The 27789-nt window shown below is 40.2% G+C and overlaps 3 protein-coding genes across 8 annotated transcripts in view; all 3 read left to right on the top strand.

Moving 5' to 3' along the window:
- pbx1a (pre-B-cell leukemia homeobox 1a) overlaps positions 1 to 12884 on the top strand; it is a 48496-nt gene extending 35612 nt beyond the window's left edge. The window contains exons 3-9 of one of the 2 annotated variants that reach the window (XM_046051697.1): positions 1478 to 1722; positions 3876 to 4066; positions 4411 to 4546; positions 5461 to 5620; positions 6547 to 6659; positions 7934 to 8023; positions 10956 to 12884. In XM_046051697.1, coding sequence (XP_045907653.1) covers positions 1478 to 1722; positions 3876 to 4066; positions 4411 to 4546; positions 5461 to 5620; positions 6547 to 6659; positions 7934 to 8023; positions 10956 to 11048 — 1028 coding nt within the window. In that variant the 3' untranslated portion in view covers positions 11049 to 12884. The remainder of the gene's footprint in view (positions 1 to 1477; positions 1723 to 3875; positions 4067 to 4410; positions 4547 to 5460; positions 5621 to 6546; positions 6660 to 7933; positions 8024 to 10955) is intronic. The other variant, XM_046051698.1, reaches the window with a different exon arrangement.
- A 4176-nt stretch (positions 12885 to 17060) lies between these two features.
- On the top strand, positions 17061 to 24090 carry prtfdc1b (phosphoribosyl transferase domain containing 1b). Its single transcript, XM_046051699.1, has 9 exons — positions 17061 to 17235; positions 17468 to 17574; positions 18284 to 18467; positions 18848 to 18913; positions 20934 to 20951; positions 22643 to 22725; positions 22945 to 22991; positions 23135 to 23211; positions 23378 to 24090. The coding sequence occupies exons 1-9, from the start codon at positions 17188 to 17190 to the stop codon at positions 23423 to 23425; spliced, it is 678 nt and encodes a 225-aa protein (XP_045907655.1). The 5' UTR covers positions 17061 to 17187; the 3' UTR covers positions 23426 to 24090.
- Positions 24091 to 25896: 1806 nt separating this feature from the next.
- Positions 25897 to 27789, top strand: part of arhgap21b (Rho GTPase activating protein 21b) — a 36726-nt gene continuing 34833 nt past the window's right edge. For 2 of the 5 annotated variants that reach the window (XM_046050995.1, XM_046050991.1), the window contains exons 1-2: positions 25897 to 26135; positions 27006 to 27213. In XM_046050995.1, coding sequence (XP_045906951.1) covers positions 27142 to 27213 — 72 coding nt within the window. In that variant the 5' untranslated portion in view covers positions 25897 to 26135; positions 27006 to 27141. The other 3 variants (XM_046050994.1, XM_046050992.1, XM_046050993.1) reach the window with 3 other exon arrangements.

The following is a 27789-nucleotide window of genomic DNA, read 5'->3' as shown; positions in this document are numbered from 1 at the left end:
AAAAGAGAGGGAAGGAAACGGGAGATGGTGGGTGGGGGTGGGGGGGTTTAAAAGAGGAGGGCCAGGGTAGACAAGCTCCCCATGCGGCCCCAGGAATCCATCTGGACCCCCTGCTCACCAGAAAGGTCACAGGGCGACTCAACCTTACATTCTCATTACAAAAGAGCCGTCGCTGTGACCGGAGACTGTGGGCTACAATATGGCTTTAAAGCTCTGTCACACAACCTGTCATTTACCCTCACTGTCTACAGTCATCAATCAAGAGACATCCACGAGATCGTCCTCCTGAAACATTTTGATAGATGCGTAGATTAATGTGTGTATGAAAAATGTTGTGGCAGCGTGAGCTTTGTCTTTGTCCTTGAAGACAGTGGATGGAATGGAGGGCCGCACCTGGTCGGCTGTTTTCAGCACCTCGGAGAAAAGCAAGATGCTTTGCTGCTTTACCAAGGGAGCCTTCTGGTGGCAGAAAGAGGCAGGGCAGTACAGCTGATCTTTAAATAAAAATAGCTCCAGAATAGCATATTGAAATGGTCAGCAGCATAGTTTTTGTGCAAGTTCTCAGAATATCTGTGTGTGTGTGTGTGTGTGTGTGTGTGTGTGTGTGTGTGTGGTTGCATTCAAGACTGCCTTTGTTTATGTATACGTTAGGCTGATTTTGTGTGTATGTTGTTTGTGCATGTCCATCTCAGCAGGCCTGTCTTTGTTGTGTTTACACTTCACTCTCCACACCATGGGAGCTGAGTGTCAGTTGAGAGCTGAGCACCTGTAGGTGTGTGAATACATGCAGGTTCAAACCCACAAACAAGTGTGTAAAGAGACCTCGGTGTCAGTTGTAAAAGCCTCCTTTGTGCTGCTAAATTAAGATTACAACACTATGAATACTGAACTGGTGTTCCAGGTGTGATAATTTGGTAGTTTGGTATTTGTATGATACATGATGAGAAAAACATATTTTAAGTAGTTATCATATTTTCAATGTGTGTCTCTTCATCCAGCGTTGGAAATATTTGATTTAGCTCAAATTCTGCAATCTTCATAACAGATTTATTCGAGCCAGGTGTCTTAATATTAATATGCTGTGTCTAACTTGTGTTATTAGTTTGTTTTTCTGTTTAGATAGCATCTGACAAGACAATAAAGCTATCAGCCAGAAACTAAACATCGTCTGAGCATAAAGAGAGCAATGAAAGATGAACTCTGGTGGAAGGCTGTGTTAATTTTTTTTTTACATGAAATGATAGCCAGAATCAATAAAATGATAGTTTTATGGTCCTGCCTAGCTGCCAGCCTCGGTGAGGCTGCAGGTTTTTATGGCACAGACTTGAACTATTAAAATGATGGCCATATTTCAGCGAGTTCACATGGTAGGCTGCAGCGGGAGTATTAGTCTCAGTCATAGTAAAATTCTTGCAATTCAGTCATTTTGAACATCCATGTAAATAGGGCTGTCTCGATCTTTTCCTGTTTTCTACAGTGCTCAGTATCCGTGGCGCACAGGAGGAGGAGCCTCCAGATCCTCAGTTGATGCGACTGGACAACATGCTGCTGGCGGAGGGCGTGGCTGGGCCAGAGAAGGGCGGCGGGTCGGCAGCTGCAGCAGCTGCGGCAGCTGCCACTGGCGGCGTTGGTGCCGACAACTCAGCAGAACACTCCGACTACAGGGCCAAGCTGACTCAGATCCGACAAATCTACCACACAGAGCTGGAGAAGTATGAACAGGTGGGGAGGAGGAATGTTGTGTTTTACCACCAGCTAGCCTGCTACTCCAAAATGCATTTAGCATTTTCTCAGTTATTATTATTCTGAAGTTATTTACTTCAGTTCCTCTTACTATAGCAGATACTCATATTGCCATTTTATTGAAGTATTTGATCATTAAAGGATCAGTGTGTAGGATTTAGTGGCATCTAGTGGTGAGGTTGCAGATTGCAACCATCTGAATACCCCTCCCCCCACCCCTCTCTTTCCAAGTGTGCAGAAAAACTTAGGGTCGCCTTCAGGTAATGTAAAAATGCGAAAGGCACTCTCTAGAACCAGTATTGTGGCTGGACATACAAACATAGTGGTGCTACATGGCGGGCTCTGTGGAAGAGGACCCTCTCCCTCTGCTGATATGAAGTGTTCATTCTAAGCTAACGAAAACACTATGAATATAAATATTATATTCCATTTCTGCCAATAGGTCCCTATAAATCCTACACAGTCTTAATTCAATCCCCCCAATAGGAGTATCTGCTATGTTTGTTTATTTTATGTTCCCTTCAAAGTCCATACTTGGGGGGATTCCTTGTTGTACCTCAGTGTTTTGACTCCACCTTTTTGAGCAATGTTTTTTTTCATTATTTCATGACAGAAAGTTCATATCAATGTCAATGTCTCTCCCCTTCCAAAATCCTCCCACTACTCAGGTGACGACTATAGAAACTACTGAAAAAGGTGGACATCATCTTGATGGTGGCTATGGATAGAGGAAAAACTTAAAAAATGTCAGTGATTTTAAATTGTTCCATTGTTGACATGCACAAATAAGTGGCTTGACTCACAAATTGCATAAAAAGTTTACTGTCTTCTTCGTGGGGACAAACGATGTAGTGGTGATACATTGCACAGAAACCACACTCCTGACTCATACCTCTTCCAGGGGCAATGTTCAATAACTGACCCTGACCCCTGACTTCTCCATGTAGCGAGGAGCAAGCAAAAGGAGATAGGATAGGATAACAAAAATGTTACTAATATATGCAAGAAAAATAATACAGGATCGAGACTTGGCTTTTATTCTCTTTCTTCTTCTTCTTCTTCTTCTTCTTCTTCTTATATGGAGTTTACATAGTCTCCCTCAAGTTCTTGTGTATCCTAATATGGTGAAAACACATCCAGTTTAGCTGCACTGAATACTCTAAATTGCCGATAGTTAAAAATGTGAGCGTGAACATTGCGTCTAAGGCTTTTTTCTTGCCCTTCGTCAAATGCATGCTGGAAAAACCTCCATCTGTAAATCTAAATAGGAATAAGTTGGTAGAAATGATTTTAACTAACTACGCTCTTGAAGTCAGCTCTCGCAGGCCAACTCATTACAAGCCAAGCTTTCAAAGATGTTGTCTTCAGCAGGCAAGCCGCCATTATATCAGTCACACACCAGCTCTTTTCCAAAGACTGTAACGTCTTGTCATTCCCTCGGAAGTCAAAGCGCTCTGGGTTTGTCATCTTCTCCGAGGAAGGCTAGTCATCGCAGACTGTCACAGTCAATACACACCTGAGCATTTTTGTGTCACCACGCTATGTACACCTCGCGTGCGTATGAGTGAGTAGTGTCTGGCGTGTGTGTGCAAGCAGAACGGCTGCTCGGTGCATCACTTTGACTGACGTAACCCTGGTGTTGACAAGCAACAGACACCTTGACTCTGAATGCAGTCATATCCAGTGACTGATTCAGACAGTGAGAGAACGAGGTAGACTGAAAGATGGAGTGAAAAGAGAGGGAGACAGTTTAAACCTCTTGAACGTTAACGGGACTGAAAGCCTGCTGTCATTTTAGATTTCTCTTCACTTGTCACATTTTCTCTTCCATTGAAGAGAAGTCTTTTAATATTCAGAACACTGCGAGTCTCGCTGCCACCACTGTATGACTCCAACACCACATTTGTTTGGCGTGAAACATCGCACTGTGTCTGCTGCTTTAATTTAGGCGATTCTTATTACCTCTAACGCTGCTGCTGTTATACAGTAAGCACTGTTTCTTCAAAGCCAAGGCCTACCAGTGAAGGTGCAGCCTCTCCAGAATCCAATTTCATCCTTTTTGTTCTGTCTTAAGCTGCCCAGTCTCCATGATAGTTCTTCTTTTTATGAATCCTGTCTGTCTGTGCATCCAGGCGTGCAATGAGTTCACCACCCATGTGATGAACCTGCTGAGGGAGCAGTCTCGAACACGACCCATCTCGCCCAAAGAGATCGAGCGCATGGTCGGCATCATCCACCGCAAGTTCAGCTCCATCCAGATGCAGCTGAAACAGAGCACCTGCGAGGCCGTCATGATCCTGCGCTCACGCTTTCTTGACGCCAGGTCTGTGTGTGTCCATGTGTGCAAGAAAATCTGACAAAACTATAATGTAGTTTTTAAAGCATGGTACACCAAAATATTCTTTATTTTTAAAAGATCTTTTGTTGCCATTGGCCAGACAGATTATATTGTTTGTTTTCCTGAATTACTGGTTAAATTTCCCTCTTAATTTTCTATTTCTAAATGCATTTTACCAGTTGTTAATGTTCTTTAATGTTTTAGCAATGTTCAGACAAACTAAACTATCCTGGTTAAATGAACGTGCAAGTCAAGAATTCATCTATGTGTTTACCAAATATTTTCTAACAATTTCTATTGTGGCTGTGTCCTTTCTGCGGTCTGTCCAGACGAAAGAGGAGGAACTTCAACAAACAGGCGACAGAGATCCTAAACGAGTACTTTTACTCCCATCTCAGTAACCCCTATCCCAGCGAGGAGGCTAAAGAAGAGCTGGCCAAGAAATGCAGCATCACAGTGTCACAGGTAACCAGAATAAACAAAGCTCTTCACTTGCATTGTATGGTTAAAACAACATTATGCTTTTGTACGATTTGGCACCCCAAACGTTTCAGAGTTTAATTCACCATTTGTTAGAATTACGCTACGATAAAAAACTAGGAAGTCAACATCAAGCAAGTGCGACATAGCAATTTAGTCGAACAGAAAGGAGGCCAGCTCGGCTTCAGTCTTGCAGCCTTTGAAGCTCTTGCCAAAGTCCAGCAGCCTCTTGCTTGGTTACTCTCTTTTTCTCTTCATTGCTTCCTCCGTCAACGTCCTCTTCGGTCTCTCCACCTCCGCCATTAGCTAATGTTACATCCAGAGAGGCTGCTGAGCCCGGTTATGTTGCCCTCTCGCCTAGCTCCGGCTCGACACTGGTGCCGCTCTCCATTAGCAGCAGCATAATGTTGCTTGAAACTTGGGTGGCAAGCAGGTCAACAAAGATCCAAATGCAGGAATACTGTAGAGCAGGTCTATGCATCACTGATCAAAGCATGCCAGCACTACAGGAACATTATAGTTGTTTCCATAAGGTTGGTGGAAAACAGTACTATAAGAATATTCTAATAATACCAATAGTTCTGACTGATGAATATTTAAGTTAAATTTCTATAGATTTTTAAAAATGTTTTTATTGCATTCTGTTGACTTGCATCACATATACCAAAACCCAATAATAATATTGTTGTTTCAAAAGTAGCAAGTTCATGTAAAAAAAAACAACAGCCACAAAAGCCGGTGCAAAAAGGTGCTGTGCTAACTTGTCCAGGAAGCATAATCCAGGCTTACTTATTAGGTATTAATACAAATGATTTGACTTTCATTGATTTGTTTGCATAGATATCAGCTTATATTTGTTATAACTCCACTGTTGTACCTTTTCATTGCGATTTTGACAGGTATCAAACTGGTTTGGGAACAAGAGAATTCGATACAAAAAAAACATCGGCAAGTTCCAAGAAGAGGCCAACATGTATGCAGCGAGGACCGCAGTCAGTGCAACCAGCGTGTCTGCTCACGGCAGCCAGGCAAACTCCCCGTCAACCCCCAATTCAGCAGGTGAGGTGAATCGCATTTTGTATAATAGGTTATATTAAAAGACGCTCTACATAGGTGAATTAGAAAATATTATTTGTATACCAGAGCAAATGCACAAGATATAGCACTGTAAAATTCTCGTACTTGAGCCCCAACTCAAGAATTCAGTCTCCGGTGCTGTTTCATTGAGACTGACAGAGGGCCCCTCTTCTCCTCAACTAACACAGTAATACAATGTGGCTCTCTTGCTTTTCTTGTTCCATTTTATTCTCTTTTTTCTCTGCCTTTGCCGTCTGTGTCTCTCACTCATTTTCCCTCTCTCTGTCTCTGTTATTGACCTCTTGGTCTTGTGGACGTTAATTTTTCCTGCCTCTTGTCCGGTTGACCTTGTGCATGCCATTAAGCTGCTCAGAGGGCAAGCGGAGTCTTTTGTCATATAGAGACTTCGCAACTGTATTGGATTAGGACCGGGTGTTGAAATCAGGTTACGCGATGGTCTCTTTACATCTGGGGAGCTGGGGTCCATTACAGGACGAAGACAACTCTTTGGGTCTTCCTGCAGATCAATTATTACTTCCTTAATGAAACACTAGCAGCACGGACATTTAACTACAATGTAATCCATAAGGCTTGTTTTAACTAGACATAAACAGTTTTATGATGATTACCTGTCTCATGCTTCTTGTTGGTTGATTTTTCCTTTTAAATTATTGTTCAGTGATCTTTTAATGTGCGCGTACTGCATCTGTAGCATGTAGGTTTGTAGAAAAAGCCTTTGTCATGATGCCAGCTGCCCTCCCTAACTAACCCACTTAATGCACTTGTGCTTATGCATGATCATTTAACTCCTTTTTCTGTTCCTCTCATCTTCCCTGTTCCTTTTTTTCTCTTATCTTTGTCCTACTCTCTTGCTCTCTTTCTTCTTCTCTGCCTCTGTGTATTCTCAGGTTCTGCTGGCTCTTTTAACATGTCAAACTCCGGAGACTTGTTCATGAGTGTGCAGTCCCTCAATGGGGACTCATACCAAGGGGGGCAGGTTGGGGCCAACATACAATCCCAGGTAGGCTCCTCTCCAAGCTTAGTGTCCTCCACGACCAAGAAGCTGAGAAACTCTTGAGATCGCATGTAAAACTAGTCAACCACTGTCCAGTCTGGGAGTGCAGATGCCCACAATAACTTGACCTACACAGTGAATCAGAGGTTATACTTAGCCTGAAGCTTTTCATTAATGTAGAAGCCATTGTCAGCCCACAGTAGAGTAGACGATTGCAGACAGTTTTGGAAACGGTGCAACACTCATCAGCGCTCCTGACAAGACTTAACATAGCCACTGGTGCACTGTGGCTCCCTGACATTGCCCCAGTGGACAGTGATGACCAGCACAGTGTTTCTGAGTGTTACAACTCTCACCATAGATTAAGGGATCACCACCCACGGTGATATTCTCATTTGGTTTTAGTGCTATTGGCATTCCTCCATCCCCTCCTTTTCTATTCAGATCAGCTCTCCAAATGCTTTAGGTCGTTCATGAATATGCAAAAGGGACGACCCTTACAGGAGGTAAAGACGTCTTCGGGGTTGGCCTTTAATTAGTGAAACTCATGTTCCTTTAAAAGGGTTATTTTTCTTAACGTGTCAGAACGGCCTCGCTCTCAGGTCTGTACAATTAAAAGAAAGCAACAAAAGAAAAAAGTACAACTTTGACTAAATTAGCCTCCTGAGTAGAGTGATCCTATTTGTTGTGAAATCCATATGGCAGGTGTGTTTCCATGCATAACCTGGCAGGCTGCTCTGCCAAACGCTCCAAAGCAGCTTCCCATGAATCTGTGACCGAAATGGAAATGGTGATATTCCAATAAAAACTTAACAAAATAATGTAAGATGTGTGACCTCAGTTACACCATATTTTTGTTGGCAACTACGTTGGGTAAACGCATTTCGATGTGAAGATTCATCAGAGCATTTACCATGTGTGGTAAAAAAACAAACAAAAAAAACCAAGTCTCTATGTCTGCATATACAGCAAACAATATTTTCAGTAGTGTGCAGCTACAATTCGAAGAATGATTTGTAAAGTATGTGAATTTAATGTAAATGCAAATTCATTCATAATTAGTTACTTCTTGTCATTTTTCATGTATTTTTGTCCTTTTGCGACGTTTGTTATCACGCTTGTTATAGCAGCCAAAATCATTCAGATTCGCTGTTTGTAACCTTTTCCTGTTTATGGTACCCTTTTACTATCAGACTGACCTTTCCTTGTGCATGGCTGTCTTTGTTATCCAGAGCTTTTGTCTGACCAGGCCTTTTGTCTGTGTGTCCCTGCTGTTCCAGGTGGATACCCTTCGCCATGTTATCAGCCAGACCGGAGGATACAGTGACAGCCTCGCAGCCAGCCAGATGTACAGTCCACAGGGCATCAACGTAAGACCTGTAAACAATCTCCTTCTGTCCTTCTCAACGTTTTCTTTGCTGTCTTACTGTGCAAAGATTCCCCAGTTGCAGGATGTGTATAATATTGTGTAATTCTGTGTGCACACTGGGATGCCATTTAGCAGAGCTTACCGAGGTTGGGCTGTTGTCCAGCCAGTTGCCCCCCTGCTCCAACCGTGCCCTAGGTGGCAGGCAATGAGGCAGCTACCAGGCTGAGTAGCTGGACACGCTCCTAGTCTGTCAGAGGATATTAGCGTTAGCGAGACACCTGCAGTCGACAGGAACAAGGACACAGGTGTCATCCTCCCTCCCTACGCTGCTCTCACATTGGCACGATAGGACAACTCATACCTCTCGTCCCCCTCCAAGACTGGCTTTACAAAAAAAAGTTCCCAGTTGCTAATTCTTAAAATAACTCCTTAACTAGCCTGTCGAAGGCCGAGACAGTTTTCTAGGTCTACTTGCTAGTCAGGGCAGGGCGGGACAGGCAACACTGGAGGCAGTGCGTTAGCATGTAGATCTATAGCGACAGGCTGCACAGGGCTGAACAGAATCAATACGACAGTCACAGGGACAGAAAGAGTGGGGCTTTGGGCTAACAGTCCAAGCACATTGGTCAGATCATTCATCCACAGGAACAGCAGCACTGACAGCCAAGCCTGCAACACCCCTCGTGCTAAAATAAGAATATGGAAGCCAGTTACAACATACAACAGGCTCAACTGGAAATAGGTGTTCAATACACTGTGCTGTTAAACGAATGAAAGCAGACACCATCTTTTTATAAAAAAAAGTGCAAAATCAAAACTAACCTCCAAATTAAGTGTTCGTAGGGGGTGGTGATGGCGCATAGATAACATGCTTGCCTTTGGTGTGGGATACCTGGATTTGATTCCCACTGTGAGACATCCACCATTGTGTCCCTGAACAAGACACTTAACCCCTAGTTGCTCCAGAGGTGTGCGACCTCTGACATGCATAGCAATTGTAAGTCGCTTTGGATAAAAGCGTCAGCTAAATGAATAAATGTAATGTCATAGGAAAGTGGGAATTTAATCACTAACATTAGGAATCTATTATAAATGTCTAGCCCCAGTTTGTGCCTCTCATGAGTAACATATGAGTCACTGAGCTAAGCTTCCGATTTTCTGACAAACAAATACCTGGTGATCTTTAAAAAAGCCAGAACTTGACTGTAGTACGAACAAAGATGGCAGCCAGAAATCACACATCGTCTTGCTCACTTTGTACAATTTTTTTTACAATAGTATTTTTTCATCCATTTAGTCAGAAGATTCTTTGAGGTTTGTGGAAATAGCTTCAGAACAGCCGTATGTGTCGTTAAACAACGTTCTGGATTCTTCAAATAGGCAAATATAACGGTAACACATGAAAGAGTGGTCAAACCGGGGGAAATGAATTTCCTACCAAGCTTTATTTACCGTGAATCCATAATTTTTCACTAATAAATTGTCTGAATTTAAATAATTAAACTAAGGATCTTTACAACAACCAGCAATAAAAGTTTAACCAATCAATGAGCCCACAGTCCTCAAAAAAAATAAAACAACTTTGGTGCATATCTGTGGTGATGATGATGAGTCTCTTATAGTTATTTTTTAACAAAAACACACAATTGCTGTGTTTCAGTAAAGCTTTTGAATGAAGTGTTGGTCATTGGATTTCTTTGGCCCAGATAAAATTTTTTCTTTCTACGATCTACTGAACTCTCGTGGTTCACCTCTCCTTCTTTATTCTTGAACAGCAATTACATCCCTCAAATTGCTGGTGGGTGTCGCCTCTCTCAGAGACTGGAAGTGTTTTTTTTCGACCCCCCCCGCTTCTGAATAAGATGACAGACAGTCTTTGCGCGAAATAACAGGGTTTGGAAATAAGAGGCTGCCAAAGCATGTTCCCCAGCTCTCACTAATAGCGTGGAAATTGCAATTAATGTCCTTAATGGTCTTTGGTCAACCTTTTATCAAGATTTGAGAATGGCCTCCATTTTAAAAAGCTATTTCTTTATTGTGATAATTTATTCTTTTATCAACTGTCTCAGGGGTATATTCTGAGATGTATTAAAGGTCCACGTATTCTGAGTTTCATCTCCTCTGTTTATCTCACATTATGTCAGCCGTTTGGAGGATGAAATGAGGGAAGTGGCGCAATAATATTTATAATGAGTAATTAAAAGAGTCAGTTTTTGTCAGTTTTTTTGATTATAAAGTAGCAGTTGGACAGACATCACTGCTGTTGGTAACTTTCATATTTGCATTTCATATTTAATATTTTAATTATGGATTTATGGAGTCTTTTTTACTTAAAGGACACAAATAAACCTACTCAAAACCCCTTCTATCTGAAATGGAAGCAATTTTCTGCATTCTGAATTGTTTTTAGAAAGCAATAGACATTATGTCTCAATACTTTTACTTCATCCCAAAGCCCAGTTGTTCATACTGAAGATGTAAATACATGTGTACTGTAGTTCAGCTGAGCATTGTAGCAAAAATGACTCAAACAGAGTACATACTGCATTTGTTGGGGACTATTTTCCCTCCTGGATTAATACACATTTGGTGCTCTTGTGAGTATTTACAGCAGCAGGATGGTGTACTGTGGGATTGAATCAAAATAAACTACAGTGCTCATTTTTATTGTAATGAAGAGACACGTCACAATGTGGCTCACTGATGTGTTTTTAATAGTTTTTGGACAACAATGGAGCTTTACAGCACAGAGGGATTCTTGTTAGGACTGTAGGATCAATTCAGTGTTTATTTTGGTCTTTTCATGGGAATTGCTGCCAGTAAGAAAAATATATAATAGTGCCAGCCTTATCCTTAAAGATACATCTATAATATTATTGTATCACACAGTATAGTGTGTCACCATAAAGCTAACTATTTCCTTATCTACACAGACAAATGGTGGCTGGCAAGATGCTCCGACTCCTTCGTCAGTGACATCGCCCACAGAAGGACCCGGGAGCGTTCATTCGGATACTTCCAACTGAATATATCCATCTATACACCTCATCGACAAAAAAACATGGGACTGACCTTGCTGTTCACAGTATTAAACAAAGGAATTCTCTGCCCCGCAGTTTGGAGAGGTACTGTGAAATACTAACCAGAAAAAAAGAAATAATATTTCCTCTACTTATAACGTTGGACATTTGGGATACGAACAAAAAGTTTCACAATAATAATCCAAACAATGCCGCAATCAATGGAGACGTTTGTACAGATTTCACATTATATTCAGAGGGCTGGGGTTACTTATTCACTCATGTTTCCACTCATAATGATGAAATGATATGATAAAGTAAATAAATCAGATCATTGGTTTTAACTGAAAATACTTCATTCTACCTCTCAGCCACAAAAAAAGTAGAAAAAATATGTCAGTGACCATTATTTGTTTTGTAAAAACGAAACTTTTGTCTTTGCAAGCAAGAGGCACATCTTCTTACGTACATTTTGTTGTCTCTCACCTATTCTATGGTACGCCATTTAGACTTAAATATTGCTCAGTTGTTTACAATGTGTGCTTGATAAAAGTATGTTCATCTTCCCCCCGCTGTCTCCGACGAGTCACAACAGAGTTCTGTCAGGAGATTTTACCTCTAAGGTAACCCTGTGAAGTATGTTATCTGTAAAACAATAAATAAATACTTGTCATCAAATCGGACAAGCTTGACATCATTCATTAAGCTGGAGGATAAATCAACTTAAAAACAAATTATTTTTCACCCTGTTGGTTCTGGTTCTGCAGCATATTGGTAGAGTGACAGTCACAGAATTGCAGGATTCTCTTGCGCAATTACTTGAGTTCTTTATGATATTTTCAGTTGTGTTCCACCTCCACCACTACAAAAGAAAAGTTCTGATGTAAACCAAAACAAAAGAGTCAAGAAAAGCGTGTCAGTTATAATATAATGAAGTCAGTTATAATATATTCTTTCATCAAATACGTACAGCGTTATGTCTTTTCCTACTCATGGAAATCACCATCTTCTGTCATTTAGCTCTGGTGCTACAATCGAGTGAATAACATTGTCCCATTGAAAGGAATACAGGAAGAAATATCGCTTTCTGCAGAAAAGAAAGTTTGTCAAGGACGTCTGTAACTGAGTTTGTTTTTCAAAACATGAACCGCAATCCACTTAAACAGGGAAGTCATTATGTTAATAGAGTTTCACGTGCTTGCACAGTGGATCCTCGCTCCTGAATCGACATCACAGGTCCAGAAATGCTTCAGCATGGAGCCACTGATCATCGCCATTTAAAAGAAGCATCTGGATGTACCTGAACTGCTGCTCAACTCTAACGAGGACACTTTGATGTAAAGATAAACATAAACGTTCCGCATTTCGATGAATTGTGTCCTTATCTGGGCATTTCTTTACGTAAAATCATTCAAGTCACTATATTATTCTGCTGGTACTGCTTTAGTAACCCTAGAATTGACACCAAAACAAATGTAGACATTTGAATTCATGCTTGTCTCAGTACTATCAAACTGATTTTTTTTAGTATCAAACATTTATGAACATTGTAAAATGTTGACCATTAAGCACTAAAGAAGGGACAAGTCATCATGTCAAATAATGTCTTTTCTGAGCAGTCTAACCTTGTTTATAGACACTTTTTATGTTGTGTGGCCTATTTGTTTTTTGTGTTTTGTTATTTTTTTTTAATGGTATGCTTAATGTAGGCTATTACTTTTTTGCTTTCCTACTTGTGAATTAGCCCATGAACTTTCAACATGTGTTTATGTGCACCATTGTGCTTGACTTGCTTTGTTGGAAAGGGTTTTCAACACATTAAAAAATTATGTAATACAGCGAGATCATACATCAGCATTTTTTTTTATTGTGGAGTTTTACGAGAGGGGAAAGACTTTTCATTTGGCTCTGCATCACGCAAAGGCATCAGTGGCACGGCGGTGATTGCACTCGCTGTTGTGATGACTGAAAGTCAACCAAGGTTAGTGACTGCCAGTAGACATCAACCCTTTTATGGCCCAGCGTGTGTCCCCTACCTTCCATTATGGCTCTTATCCAACATATTAGTGTACATGCACTCGGACAAACACACACAAACACATGCGCACTATACCAAATTCCTAGCGGAGGGACATCAGTGTCTCTGACAGAACAAAAGAAGGAAAGAAAGTCACTTAAAGACAGTGTTTGTCAGTTTTTTTTTGTGTGTTTTGACAGAGTAGCAGTTTGACATATATCCCTATATTTTGGAGAAGCTTTCATATTTGCATTTCACTTCAGGATTTTTTTGTGGTCTTCTTACTTTTAAGAGTGAACAAACCCATTATATTTTTATAAAGAAATGCATGCAGCTAGTCATGACCACAGTGATGCAGTATGTTATTCATTTTAATTAAAGGATAAGGCTGGTTATAATCTATACTGATGGTCAACAAACTCCATGAAAAGACTATGACAAAAAAGTTGGTAAAGTATTAGTCTTTCAATACTTTTCTGACTTTCTTACCCTGTCTGTGGCACTCAGCCCCAAAATCATTACTACTGAAGATGTAAATCTATAAAAAACCTTCACAAATACATAGCTGTATTTTTTTTTAACTCACCAATGTTCTAAAACAGCTGGTCTCTGTAGTTTTAAGCAAACATCACTCAAAAAAGACTAAATATTGTATTTGTCGGGGACTATTTTCAGCTGTGGATTAATACACATTTTGTGCTCTTCTTGTGAACATTTACAGCAGCGCCCATGTTCATCATTGACGATCATTGATGTGTGAAGAGTTTTCTGACAACAACAGAGGTCAATCGCTCAAGGAATGTTCAAATAATTTGTATCAAACTTTGGTCAGAGAAAGAAAGAAATATCCAATATATTGTATTTAGGTCATTATACAAAATCTGAGTAACGTCCTTGTAAGATCCTCCCTTCAAACACTACAAGCAACACGGCTGACGCTATCTGGCTGGACAGTTGCATGTCTGACAGAATTACTTTCATAGCAGCTGAATATTCATAATTGGCCAAACAACAAGGACGAGGGTATAAGGGAGCAGTTGGCTAGTAGAGTCTGCGTACGGTCACAGGCCTTGACTGCTGAGCGAGTGTGAAATGCCAAAGCAAGACTGCTCCCCTGCGCCTGGAGGGCAGCAAAAGAGCCGGCCTGTTCTCACAAAACAGTGAGGGCATCAAAAACAATCTGACAAGACTTCGTCCAACCCCCTCTACAAACATCTTATGCTCTGAGCATCACTCAGTGCTGGACTCTCATGATCATCAAATCAATCTGAGACAAAAACATCTTGTGAAATAAGAATTTTTGAGAGATTTTGTCATGCAATGTCGTTTTTACACCTCCTCATTCCTCAGGAGTGGTGACACTGTGCAGGCTGACTGAAATCTAATGTTGCTGTTGACATCAGCCTCCCCAGCTGTCGTTGTACCACTGTTTATAATTACAGCTGCCGAAGAAGAGGATGGGTGGGTGGCCCAGACACCTTGCCTCCCCCTCTCAACAGAGCCCAGCAGACTGCTCTAATGTGCAGTGACACAATAGCCCAGATCCCGCTGCTGCTGCTGCTGCCTCTGCTGCTGAACTAACTGACCACATGAGTCCCTCGATTGTTCATCCAAAATCCACTCACTTAGGCACAGTTAGTCACGCAGACACAGATTATTATGTGCACAGGAGACTGGGTGTGGCATCTGGATCTCTAAAATTACAGGCCCTGAACTCTGTATTTATTTTCTCTTGTTTTGGCAGATAAGATGAGGTAATGCTTGAGAATGTTCAAGAGGGTGTTGAATCAGAAATATGGGAATATTAAATTTGATTCCAAATGATTTGATTAGAACAAAAGCAGTGTACAGAAGGACCAGAAGTGCTTGTACCTCTCCACAAGGTGGCGATGTTAATACATTTGGTGAAAAACTTTTATGTCATCCACATGTTAAATGTGGTGTTTAAATTAAGAGGAAGGTGAATTTTCTACTAGGACTGAAATGAAACTAGTCTGCTAGTATACTGCTTATCTTGTGTTTTCAGTTACCTTTACATAACTGTCCCTAGGATGGTGATGTAGCCTTCTGTTTGTCTTTCCTGCTGATCTCTCTTTTTCTAAGTCTGTATGCCCATGATGCAGATCATTTTAATCCTCGCATGTTTTGTGTATGTCACTGTCTTTCAAAAACAGTGATAGTTGAATAATGTCATTGTTTGAGGTAATTTGTTCGGTACTGTGCATGTAAAATAGTTCAAATTAGCTCCAATTTGACCGTCTTCTATATTAAAATGCTGCTTATGTAGGAATGCCTCAGTAATAATATTCTAATAATACACATAGTAAAATAACCCTGAAAGGGGCCATTCTGCATAATGACCATTTTACTGTTAATACCATTTTGCTGATAATAGGGTCTACCATTGTGGTGCTTTTTCTTTCTTTTTAAGAATGCAAGACTATTTCTTGTGATTAGGTATTCTTCTTTTAGCCAGTGGTAGAAAGTAACTAAGTACATTTACTTCTACTTACTTCTGCTACTTTATACTTCTACTCTACTAGAAACTGTACTACTACAGATACTGTACTTCTACAGTTATTTGATAACTTCAGATACTACTTACTTTGCAGACCTGTTGAACACTGACACCCCCGGTACCTGGGGCAGCACACCATCGTCAAAACCGCTGACTTACTTTTGCATTTTCATGTTTTAAATTAAAAAATCAGCTGATTTGTTGCTAAAAATATCTCCTGGCGCCATCCTGATTATTGGCAATACCTGGGAGTTGTGCTTGCCATCTCTCGTCTTTTTCTGCAGAACAGGAGAAGTGCCGCTATGGAACACGCGTTTTTTTTCGCTGTCTGGTGGAGCAGACCTTTCATTTGATACATCCATGAAAGTGTCGGACTTCAGTTAGAGCGAGTCCTATACTGCGCTGTGATTGGCCAGCTGTGTATTCGGGTCGTGGCTTAGCGAAGGGTTAATTGCGTTCCAGGTGCATTAAAAGATATTCAGTTGCATTATGATAACGTTATATCTGATGATGGTTTTGATTCCAAATATAGCTTTTTTATCAGGCAAGGATGAAAATATCATATTTGTTTCTTTATTGCATCTCCATTTAGTCTGTAATGGTAAAATAAATATATTAATTTACAATGGAAATTACCTTTCAAAGAGACCAGAATTATGCATCTAGGCCAACTGGTTGAGAAGTTATTCCTCATTCATTTTGGGTATGTTATTTTAGGCGTTTTTCCTGGAAATAGGGGCAAATAGCTGGCAGCCCCCAAAAGGGTTATATTAATAATATAAAATATAATCAACAAATAAATTATTATGTAGCCCAATGTTAAAGAGTGATATAAAATGTTAAATTTAAACATAAAGTACATAAAGTAGCAGCCCCCTTTAACATTAAAGTGATGTGCACAGTAAGACATCAATAATTATAATACAATAATACAACATATACTATTCTGAAATGGGCCATTACGTGAGTACTTTTTCTTTTGGTACTTTAAATATATTTTGTACTTTTGTATTTTACCTGCATGTCTTTTACTTGTAACTGAGTGTATTTCTACACTGGTACTTTTGCACAAGTCCAAGTTCTGAATACTTCTTCCAACACAATTGCATGAAATGTAGTAGTTTTTCTGGTATATGATATAAATCCTCTTCAGAAACTACAACTCAAAACAAACAGCCAAACAACAAAAAAAACAACAACCCACAATACAATTAAAATGACAATCATTTCACACATATACAAAACAACCAGAATGTAGGCTATCCATATATTTTAAGAGTTCATCTGGAAACTCCTTCTATGATTTCATATCAAGTGTGAAGAAGTGTTTTCACTCTTAATGGGAATCATTTTGAGGAGTCTACCTGGTCCCCACCTCCCCTGTTTTTCTTCCTACTAGCCAGAATAAACTGGAAGTGGGGGCCGCCTCTGCAGAAAGTAAGTGCAGTGTCGCCCCTGGCGGCGGCAGAGCTGTATAACACAACACAGAGGGACGCAAACTATTGGCGTCGTGGCCAACAGTGAGCATTGCTTCTCATCACATTTATGTTTCAGCTCCTCCTCTCTACTTTCCTCGGACAACAGCCCTTCTTGTGTCGGCGGAAAACAACATGACAGACGTTGCCGTCCAATCCGACGGAAGAAGCGGCGGGATTGTGGTAATTAAATGAAAAAAACAGACAGGGAATGCAGGACGCCTGCATGGCGTCTACAGCGTAGGAAAAAGTTTCCTCATTCACGGATACACAGGCTCGACTGCTGCGCACCCTATAGATGATCTTCCTTTCGAGCCACACGTGTGATCTGCTGCAACTTAGTAATAAAGTTCGTGTTGGGTGTTGTTTGATGCGTACTGTGACATAATGTTTGCTTATATCTCTATCCTACCAGATTAACGATGACTGGCCAGGCTACAGTTTAGACCTCTTCAGCTATCCAGCACACTACTCCGGAGATTTAGACTGTGTCATGATTCCGCATGGCGTGATTATGGACAGGTACAACACCAAACTAACTCAAATCCTGGTGCCTAACAAAAACCTATTGAGCGGCACAGATGTTTCCGATGAGATTCCTCCGAGGATGCTTGAAGGCTATAGCCTACGTGTCTTTTGACAGATCTGAGAGATGTGGGGAAGATTTAGGGATATCACTGTGGTGTGGTATGAAACTTAGGGATTTTGGCTCATCTTCTATAACAGGATCACTGTAAAGCTCTGTAACTTATAACAGACTTATAACATAAAGCATTCTGAGAGCCCTAAGCCACACAATCCCCTTAATGTCATTTTGATTAAATTTATAGAAATGTTAATGTGCATCTGAATCTTGAGCTGCATCAAAATGCGCAGTGCAAGATTAACATGGGGTAAATGTGTCGGATAATATTTCAGTCAGGGGCAGTATAAGGCTTTGTGATAAAATTGAAATTAATATAAAAATATGAATACTATACATCACTATCATACACTATCATGAAGTTAAAATTTTTGAGATAGCACTCAAACTTACAAGGAAACAAACAACAAACAGGAGTGCAAACATGGCAGATGTAAACAGCACTTTCCTTTCCTGGACAGATTCTTTAACTCCTGGAAGGTGTGTTAGCCGGTAAACGTGCGTCTCCCACAGCTGTGAGCTCAAGTCCTGCAAGACAAGACCTCAACGTTTCTTTGGAGAAATTTTCACTTTTCGCATTGTCTACAGAACCGAACGTCTGGCCCGAAACATCATGGACGACCTGGGGGACCATGACATCGCTGTGCTGTGTGTGCTGAAAGGAGGCTACCAGTTCTGTGCCGACCTGGTGGACAGGATCAAGGCTCTTAGCCGCAACTCCAACCGCACAATCCCCATGAGGGTCCACTTCATCCGTCTCAAGAGCTACCTGGTGAGTCTCTGCCCACTGCTGCACAGACAGCACTCGGGCGCTGACAGTTTGACCTAAGTGGCATGTTTGACAATGGAGAAGGCACTCTTCATGCTTACGATTATCAGTCATGTTGAGAAGATGTGTGAGGTGTGATTTATACAACGTTATGGCAGTGGTATCTTTGTGTAACTTGAATGTTCTGTTTATGTGTTGACACCATGAAGCCCAGGAAAAGGAGAAAAATACCACCACAGACTTTGAAATAAGTATATATTGATATTATGTGATGGGCAGCCTACTGCGACTTGAAAATAGCAGTAGGCTGTATTGCGATTTTTATAAGATTTCAATTAATTGTTCAGCACTACAGTACATCTAAAATTTCTGTATTTCCTTAGAATGACCAGTCGACAGAGGATCTTCACATACTAGGAGAAGAGGATTTGTCTTTTTTGGCTGGAAAGGTAATATTTTTTTTACTCCACTGAAAACAGCTTGACTTTTAATAAAGCAGTCCAGTGAAACATTATTACAGACTCTATTACAATAAATCAGTGACAAGTGGCATGGAGAGGGTGGGTATTGATAGATGGTAGCCTCAAGAGGGCAGCCTTCCCTCTAATCTGCCATCTCCCTCTCCCTCCTGAGGAAATGGTTCAGCGCTTCCATCAAAGATGGCAGTCTCTGACAAAGCCAGCGGTAATCAGATACCAGCTGTTGTAATGTAATTGTTTAAAGGCCACTTTATCGCGGTGGAAGCAAAACGTAAAATCTGTGTAAATGGGAGGATATTCTTGCTATCATAGTAGATCAGGAGGATAAGAGCGGTCTAGTTATTACAGGCTCACTCTTCATCTGCTCCAAATTGATACAACTACTGGGATAGTCTGTATGTGTGTGTGTGTGTGTGTGTGTAGGTGTCTGTGTGTGTCTGTACTCAACATCATTTAAAATGAGGGACAGCCTTCCATGATTTTTCAAGTATAAATTAAGGCAACAATGTGCTCACCATTACTGGGGTGGATACAATTTACTATAGGGGAAATTTCCAACCTTATTCCCAGTCTGGTGGTGGTCACGAGATTAATTGAAGGGGTTGAGAGAGGATTTTCTGGTATTTGAATAAGAAAAACACACAAAATGATCTTTACTTTTGATACTTCTCTCTAATATTTGTTTTTTACTTGTGAAATACTATAGAGTTTTACCTCTTCAAGCCTCTAAAAGTATTCAAATGAAACAATCTGAGAATAGAAAATCACTCTTCGATTGATCTTCTTACAACTGATAGACATGCTCCCAGTGACAAGGAATAGTAAGTAGACTTAGCTAGTCACAAGCAAAAAGGGTTAAGAACGACTGGTATAGACAATTATACTTGTACAGCCATGTACAGTTCATAAGTTACAACTCTGTTTTGAAAGTAGAGTGGTCCTAAAGTGCAAGACATGTGACTGTGCTTGTGTGGGTGTGTTTATGCACAAGGATGAATTACTCAACCACCACTACAGGAGTTCATAAGTCAGTGAGAGTATTTCTAGGTAATATAAATCAGCTGATCCGAACACTCACAGTGACACAAACCCCTCAGCTGAGCACACGCATACACCCCCCCCCCCCCCCCCCCCCCCCCCCCCCCACACACACACACACACTAATATGCCCTATAGCCAGGCGTGGCATTAATGCTTGAAACATGAATAGGATATGAGGTAGTAAGCTTGAGTCATTGCCTGCTGCTTTACTCACAGTATTTTAAGTGTGCTTGTGAAATCCTTGAGCCCCCTGTGATGTAAAACTAAATTTAGGCACCTGTTTGTCATCTTTTACTGGAAGAAGTGAACTAATTGTGTGACAAGGAACACATTGCATAGTTCATGTTACGCCTTTGCTTCCCTACAGTGGACCTGACAGACAGTAGCTTCCCCTTTCAGCATGGACTTTAAATACATAGCTCAGCTCCCTTTATATTTCTCAAGGGCTTAATGCACTCTAAATACCTGTATGAATAATGAGGCCTAAACAAAGTCATGACTGCATGCGTGGCTGAATCCTTTGTTTGAAAAGTAGAGTAAACTGCAAACAATTACATGGCAGTTAAAAAGTTGTTGTTGTTTTTTTTTATCTTGACCTAGCTAAGTTGAACTGAAGCGTAGATTGTGACTCTTAATATAAATAGTGCCCAGTTGTCTCCAGATGATTGGACAAACATTTGCAGAATCTCAGCTATTTCAGTGTGACATTTAAAGAAGGGCTGCAGGGACATAGGTTTCAAATCTGGTAGAGGCTGACATTTTTCTGTTGTGTTCATTTCCTTGCGTAATCACTGATATCATAAAATGTAATAAAAACCTTACTCATGTGGCGCTTGTATAATAAATGTCGGCCCATGTTTCAACACTTCTGCTGCTTGTTATCTGCTCCTAACCAGGAATAACTGTTTGCTTCCCTCCCTCTCTTCTCTCCCCAACATGTTCCCATAAGAACGTACTGATTGTGGAGGTGAGTCAACCATGTTTTTTGCTTCTCTCTTTTTCCACTTCACCAAATAGGCCTATTGTATTTCTTGCCATGGTTAGTTATCCAGGTCAAGGAGCCATTTCAAGTTTTATACTCTTCTACAGGACTTGCGTTTAACTTTTTTTTTTAATTGACTGACCTATATTTTGGAAATAAGAGAGCTGTTTTTTCCAACATGATTATAAACTTTCTCTTGTTAGTCCTGCATTGGAAATAGGTGCACGAGGGATCTGGCAATATGGTGATTCAGTGATGGTTACTTTACTGTATGTAGAGAACGCATGGTTAAACAATTTGAAACAACAGTCAGTAGTCAGTTATGTGAATATACACTTGTTCATGGCTACTAGTCTTGAATTTTCTTTTAATCTTTAGCCAGTGTGACAAGTGCCTTTTTACATCTTGCAGTTTTACCAAGCATGAAACAAATTTAAAGCTGCTGCGATCATAATTTACCAAATAGCAATGGATGAAATGGCCATAATGTGAAAGAGGTCATAATGATATACCCAAAGAGAAGTATTACCAGTTTCCCACGGCTCTTCGGAGCATTTTCTTTCAGCTTTTGGATCAGTATCACCGCTCTCAACACTCTCACTTGTGGTGTTTTCGCTGCTGCAGAAGGCTGCACTGTAGTGTATACAGCAACAAACGGCAGACGGACAAAGTCTGCGCCTAGCTGGTTGGAACATTAAGCAGCCAAAGAGTTTACAGCTTGTTGCACTGCCGCCAAGTGGCAAAAAAATCCCAGCTGACATCGGATGAAAGGCGGGGTACACCCTGGACAGGTCACCAATCCATCGCAGGAAAAATCTAATAATGCAGTTTAAGCACTTCAGACAATTTACTTATACTTTTTAGCATTTTCTAAAATCAGCTTTTTCATTTTTGATGGTAACATTAAACTTCATGTGGATGGGCAAGAACTACACAGTTTAGTTGGGATGATACACCTTTTAAGTTTTTTTAAGCCTCTTTTTTTATTTCAGAGGGATCTAGTGTGGCGTGAACCTATACTGAAATGGTTTATCACAATGACTAACTGGCTCTTGAAGGGTGACCACATGTGAGTCATGGCACTTTTGTTTGTGTAAAGTTTTCAACACACAAACAACTTAAAGTGCTTTACAAATAGCAAAGAACCACAGTAGAACATCATTTGAAAACAAAATGAAAAGCAAAATTTGTAGTGTTAGTGTTTTATACTTCTAAATAAGTACGATTTAAGTTAAGAAACAGCATTGTTCATGAGCAACAAGATACTTTAGTGCTCTCTTCACCTGCTCTTACCCTCTGCTCATATCGTGTCACAAAGGAAAAATGTTTAGTTGTGAGTGTGTAAGGACAATCCATTCTCTATGAAGGGCATGTTGACCTGCATCTGCATGACAAAGCAAACTTCTGTGGCTTTGTTCCACCACTGCTTTTACCTCTTTCTAATATAACAGGTCAAAAGAATATTTGTGTAAAACATCACATATTCGTTTTTAAATTCACTTTGTCCCGTCAAATAATTCTTTAGAAAATCCTCATAAACGTTTATGTAATACAAGTACAGTGTGATCAGCTTCTTCACTTTTACTCCAGTGTGAGATGAAGTGTTTTTTGCCTGCATTTCTGTTTTGGCAGTCTCTTGCTTTCTAAGTCTACTTCTTCTACCTTTCCCTTTTCAGGCCATTGTAGGCACCGGAAAGACAATGAAGACTCTCCTGAAGCATGTTGAAGCCTTCAGGCCCAAAATGATCAAAGTAGCAGGGTAAGTAATGGCTACAAAGACCTCAGAACAAAACCAGCCCAGTTGTCCTGCTTTGTGAATCACCCACTTTCCGCCTCCCAGTCTAGACAGCGAGAGAGACAGAATAAGTCATGTAGGTTTCAGCTATTACTGTTTTAAAATTAATACTTCCCCCTTGACGGCCTATGCTACAGGTGGAAAGGAATTGTATAACAAAGTGTCTGCTTTTATTTTCTCCAGATTGCTGGTGAAGAGAGTGCCACATAACTCAGCATGTCTTCCTGACTGTACGTACCTGACCAGGCCTTTTATGTGTTTATGAGTCAGTGGTTCAATCACTTTAAAAACAATTGTCGCAGCTTGTCAGTCAGTGAGTCAGTGGGCTGTGGAAATACTTGCAATTAAAATTCCACTTTGCCTTTGATTTCAGATTTCGGCTTTGAGATACCCAATCGGTTCGTGGTTGGATATGCTTTAGACTACAATGAGTATTTTAGAGACCTAAATGTAAGTCAGTGCCTTTTTTATTTTAGACAACAGTGACTCTGTTTAGAGGAAGAGCTCAGAATGAGTATGTAGTAACACTGACCCTCACACTGTACGTGCATCAGATAAAGACATTTTTGAATGGGATGTCATAACTGCCTTTTTGACTGTTTTCTTTCTTTTTAAGCATATCTGTGTGATCAGCGAAAGTGGGAAGATGAAATACAAGATTTAAAAGAAGGACACTGTCACAGTCAAGAGAAGAAAGCGACTGTCACACGGATGCCATCTCATAGCAAACCTGAACTTTTTCCCTGAGATGCCATTCACTTACAGCTGCTATCGTGACATTTGATCTCAAGCATCCCGGTTTGGTCATAACATTCCTTCTATGAAACTGTATCTGTTTTAACAATAGACAACGGTAAATTTTAACAAAGCTAGCTTTACTATGTTTTAAAGTTTCCACACCTTATTCTTCGGGTATACAGAACTGATTCACATGTTTAATGCTAGGGCACTGCTACTGTTTGACTCTAACACAAATGCGCCTCAGTTGTATGCAATGTAAAGAACTTGATCATCATGCACTGTGTGAATGTTATAGATGTTTTTAAGTCACTGTGAAGAAGCAACAACGGAAAGGGAGCTGGTTTTTTTTTAGGAAACTAATAATAGTTTTATTTTTTTTCACCTGTTCATTGCGTTTTTGGTGTTTCATTAGGTAGTTCTACTGCTGTCATCTTTAATGCCAAGGGGCAAACAAAGTTGTTTTGTGAACACCAAGTGCGCTAACTACCTCTTTTTGTTTTTTTAGTATTTGAAATGTAGCGGGATACTTTTGTTATTTCTGTATTTCCTTTTATGATTTAACACATCAATAAAGTATTTTTAACATTTCTCTGCTCTGTGTTATCTACCACTGTGTTATTGTCACATTCTCTGTGGACGTTTCAGATGTTGATACAGTTTGTTTTGTTGAAAGTGGTGTCTTGTTTGAGCTTACACTATAGAAACCCCTATAGAGTACAAAGGAGGGCTGTGAGTCATCGAAATGTGTTGAATGGCAAGTTTTAATAATTTATTTTTATACAATCCTTGCGTGTTTTAAGCGTCCTGAGCTGCTGTGCTGATGGTAAAGATAAGAAAGCTGCCTCCTCCAGGAACTCCTCAATTTCCAGAACTCCTAAACCAGTGTGATTGTATCTTTCTGGTTTTAAGACAGTCAAATACGGCATCCTGAAACATCAGGTTACCATTGTTTGGTAAAAACAGATAAACTTAAAATGAACTAGTGAAAGGAACAAAGGGGAATCCGTTGTGTTGAACTCATGTGCTCTTTGTATACACCTGACATATGACTCCCAGTCTTAAAGTAGAGAACAGTAAGTGCCACACAGACAAAACCGTTTTTTGTTGATACTGAGGTCTGCGGATTACAGTGAATTAACTCTGACCTTTTAACAGAATTTAGCTCCAAGAATGAACGACTTGATGAAGCACTCCAACAGAATTACATTATTTATTTTTGCTGGTAGTGGAATAGGTATTCAGATCCTCTAACACACTGTAAGAATACTCCATTATAAGTAAAAGTCCTGCTTTTAAAATCTTACTTGAGTAAAAGTACAGAAGTATTACTTAATGTACTTAAATTATACAGAAATGTTCCCCTGTGAATATCATTTAAAATAATATTTGATTATTATTACTGATGTCTTAACGTGTAAATACCCTTTACTGTTTTAATGGTGTTAGGTATTTCCCATTTTTAACAATACGTCAAATTTTATAAGCTGACCATATGTTTTGTATGTGATATCTGAACCTGCAAACAGTAACCATAGCTGTCAAGTAACTGTAGTGGAGGAAAAATAACGATATTTTCCTCTGAAATGTTGTTAAGTATAAAGTAACTCAAATCGAAACACTCAAGTACAGAACATGTATTTTAAAATATTACAGTGCTTGGTTAAATATACTTGCTTATTTTCAACACTTTTTTGGGAAGTAGTTCAGAGAAATGTTCTGTCTGTAACATTTACAAGTATTTTTCCACAATAGCGCTCCTGGAAGTAGAACTGGCTGGACAGGACAGCTTTGTGAAAGTCTCCTCCCTTAACTGACCTCTGAAACAAAAGCTGCCAATGCCAGGAACAGGTGGTCCCTTATGTTGGAGAGGAATAAAAGGGACATTTGTGAAGTCCCTGAGAATCTGAAAATCTATTGTAGTCTACAGCTACAATCTTTATAAGATTGTGTGTAGTAAATCAAGTCAATGGAAATATTTAATTTGAATAATCTGCCTTGCAATGTCAGCACGATGGGAGCAAAGATTATATGCAGTGTGGCATGTGAACTCACATTCCATATCCACTGCAATTCCTTAATGCCAGCCCTGCTCGACCTGACTTTCATCCAGGACATGTGACTTCTCGTTCAGCCTTGTTGTTTATATGAACGAAAGCTGGTACAATTGTGAAATGGCTTGAAAGTGGCTTCTCACACATTGCGTCTGTGCTACTTCTACTTTGTCCCTGTGAAAGGCTGTCCCCGTGCTCTCCTCGACTCCTCGTTGAAACGGTTAGAAATCACCACCTTCAACAGCGCATCGGCGACTCTTTGTAAACTCGCACCTGATTGGTCCGGCCACATGCAACGCCGCTTGTGATTGGTTGAGAGTGTCCTGTTGACCGAAGGTGGACTCCCAGAGTGTCAGGAACGCTGAAAGCAAAAAATTCCTGTTTCTAAACGGCACCATGCGCCTCCCCTGAGTGGGGTTTGGAATAATCACCGGGAAGCCGTTTGTACTCAAACTATATTAAATTATGACAACGCCTAGCCATCTTGAAGCTCACATGCTATGATTTTACTTTGTTTATTTACATTTATGGACAACCGCCGTCGTTGCTGCCCGCTTGTATTGACGCTTCGCAACTACACAGGTAACTTTGTTTAAACTCCAGCCGTTAGCATGAATGCTAACCGCAGCGCTAGTAGCTTGTTGCCGCAGTTTGGCTGTTACTTTTGCCCGCTTTACAAGCTTTACAGGTAGTGTTCGCTTAGTATATAACGTGGGAATCGGACACAGCGTATTATATCGTCCTTTAAAACTTTTTTTATGCTGGTAACGTTATTTTCTTAAAGTTAACGAAGTAAGAGCTACTTTTGTTGGTCGCTTGAAAACAACAGCTCGACACTCTCTGTACGTGCCTCAGTTGACCATCGATCTCAAACAAGAGGCATTCAAATTCACCGTCTTTAAAGGTTAGGTAGGTTTTATTGTCGATATACAAACATTATTATTAACTTAAGTGACTTGTGCTTTATAATCCCAGTTCTATGTGATTTTTGTCATTTAATTTCAAATGGGAAGGATCTTTATTTTTCCCGTCTTTCGTCCACTTGTTGCTGGCCATTCATTATGCAGTGTTGACTATCCACGTTGTTGTGCTTCAAGCTGTTGACAACAGGCCCAAATTGTTGTTGAGTGAATAATGCGCAGATAGACTATGTTGTTTGTCACCCCACTGGATTGAGCATGCCCACAAATTGTAAGGTGATATAACAAAGATAGCAGCTTTATCTGATTCACATTTCATCATAAGGGCTCAGTCCAAGTCAGACTGTTTTCCAGCACGTCAGTTTAAAGCTATCATGTACCTTAAACAACTGAGTTATGTTTCATGTTGGTTAAAAATACCTTTGTACATTGTGAGATGTCACACATTAGTAGTTAATGTAAAATACATGCCTGTAATTCAACCAAACAAAATGCAGTTATAACATGTCTCTGTGCTCCCTCTCTATAACAGATGGACTAAGAAATCAAGCAAGAATGGAGGTGTAAATTGGACATTGGATTGGAGTGGAACATATTTTCTTTCATCCTGCTGGAGCTACATTTTCGATGTGGGCGTTCACGGACAACAGGATTTTAAGTGAAGTTGAATGATGGCATCACGTTGGGTTCATTCTTGTGAGGATGATGAGCGACAACAAGCAAGATCTTCATTCTGTGAGGTAAACGCAACACAACTCAAACCCCAGACTTTGTAAACAGACTTTTTTTTTGGTGTGGGGGGCAACTGATTCTCTAGTTTCTGTGTCCTCCCTCTCTCAGTATGGTGTTGGCGGGGGAGTAATGTGTTTGACACTTTGGCCCAGCTGTTTGTGCTTGTAACAAGTGCTGTTGGATTGTTTTGCTCTTTATCTCACACTAGTGCTTCATTATTTTGTTTTTTTTGTGAGGTATAACCGTCAGATTGATGTCACAGGTTTGCCCATGCTTCTCTTTTTTTCTTGTAAGCTGCTGGGGTTGATCATTGTAGATGACAGGTTTCAGTTACACAACAGCTTTTAATTAAATCTGAAATTTTAATCAAACTCATCACTGGATTAAGTGGGAGGAGACAATGGCATTGAAGCAGTTTATTCAAGACCCGTCCTTCAGATTTTTAAGCTGTGTAATACCAGACAGGACACCATCTGCTCCTCTGAATGTAAACCAGCAACCACGTACTCTTTGAAAAAGTAGGACACCTATTTATACAATCTATAGTTTTCTTTCATTCCCAACATTTCCTTTAAGCTAATATT

Source organism: Micropterus dolomieu, linkage group LG06, assembly GCF_021292245.1.
Source record: "Micropterus dolomieu isolate WLL.071019.BEF.003 ecotype Adirondacks linkage group LG06, ASM2129224v1, whole genome shotgun sequence".
NCBI classification, from domain to species: domain Eukaryota; kingdom Metazoa; phylum Chordata; class Actinopteri; order Centrarchiformes; family Centrarchidae; genus Micropterus; species Micropterus dolomieu.
The sequence above is the reverse complement of the archived record's forward strand: the minus strand, read 5'-3'. Positions and strand labels throughout refer to the sequence as shown.

Excerpts from the sequence above, each read along its gene's own strand:
- prtfdc1b (XM_046051699.1), top strand. The coding sequence starts at position 17,188 with ATGACAGACGTTGCCGTCCAATCCGACGGAAGAAGCGGCGGGATTGTG. Across the intron at positions 18,468-18,847 it reads TCCGTCTCAAGAGCTACCTG|AATGACCAGTCGACAGAGGA; the intron begins GTGAGTCTCTGC and ends GTATTTCCTTAG. Across the intron at positions 22,992-23,134 it reads CTCAGCATGTCTTCCTGACT|ATTTCGGCTTTGAGATACCC; the intron begins GTACGTACCTGA and ends CTTTGATTTCAG.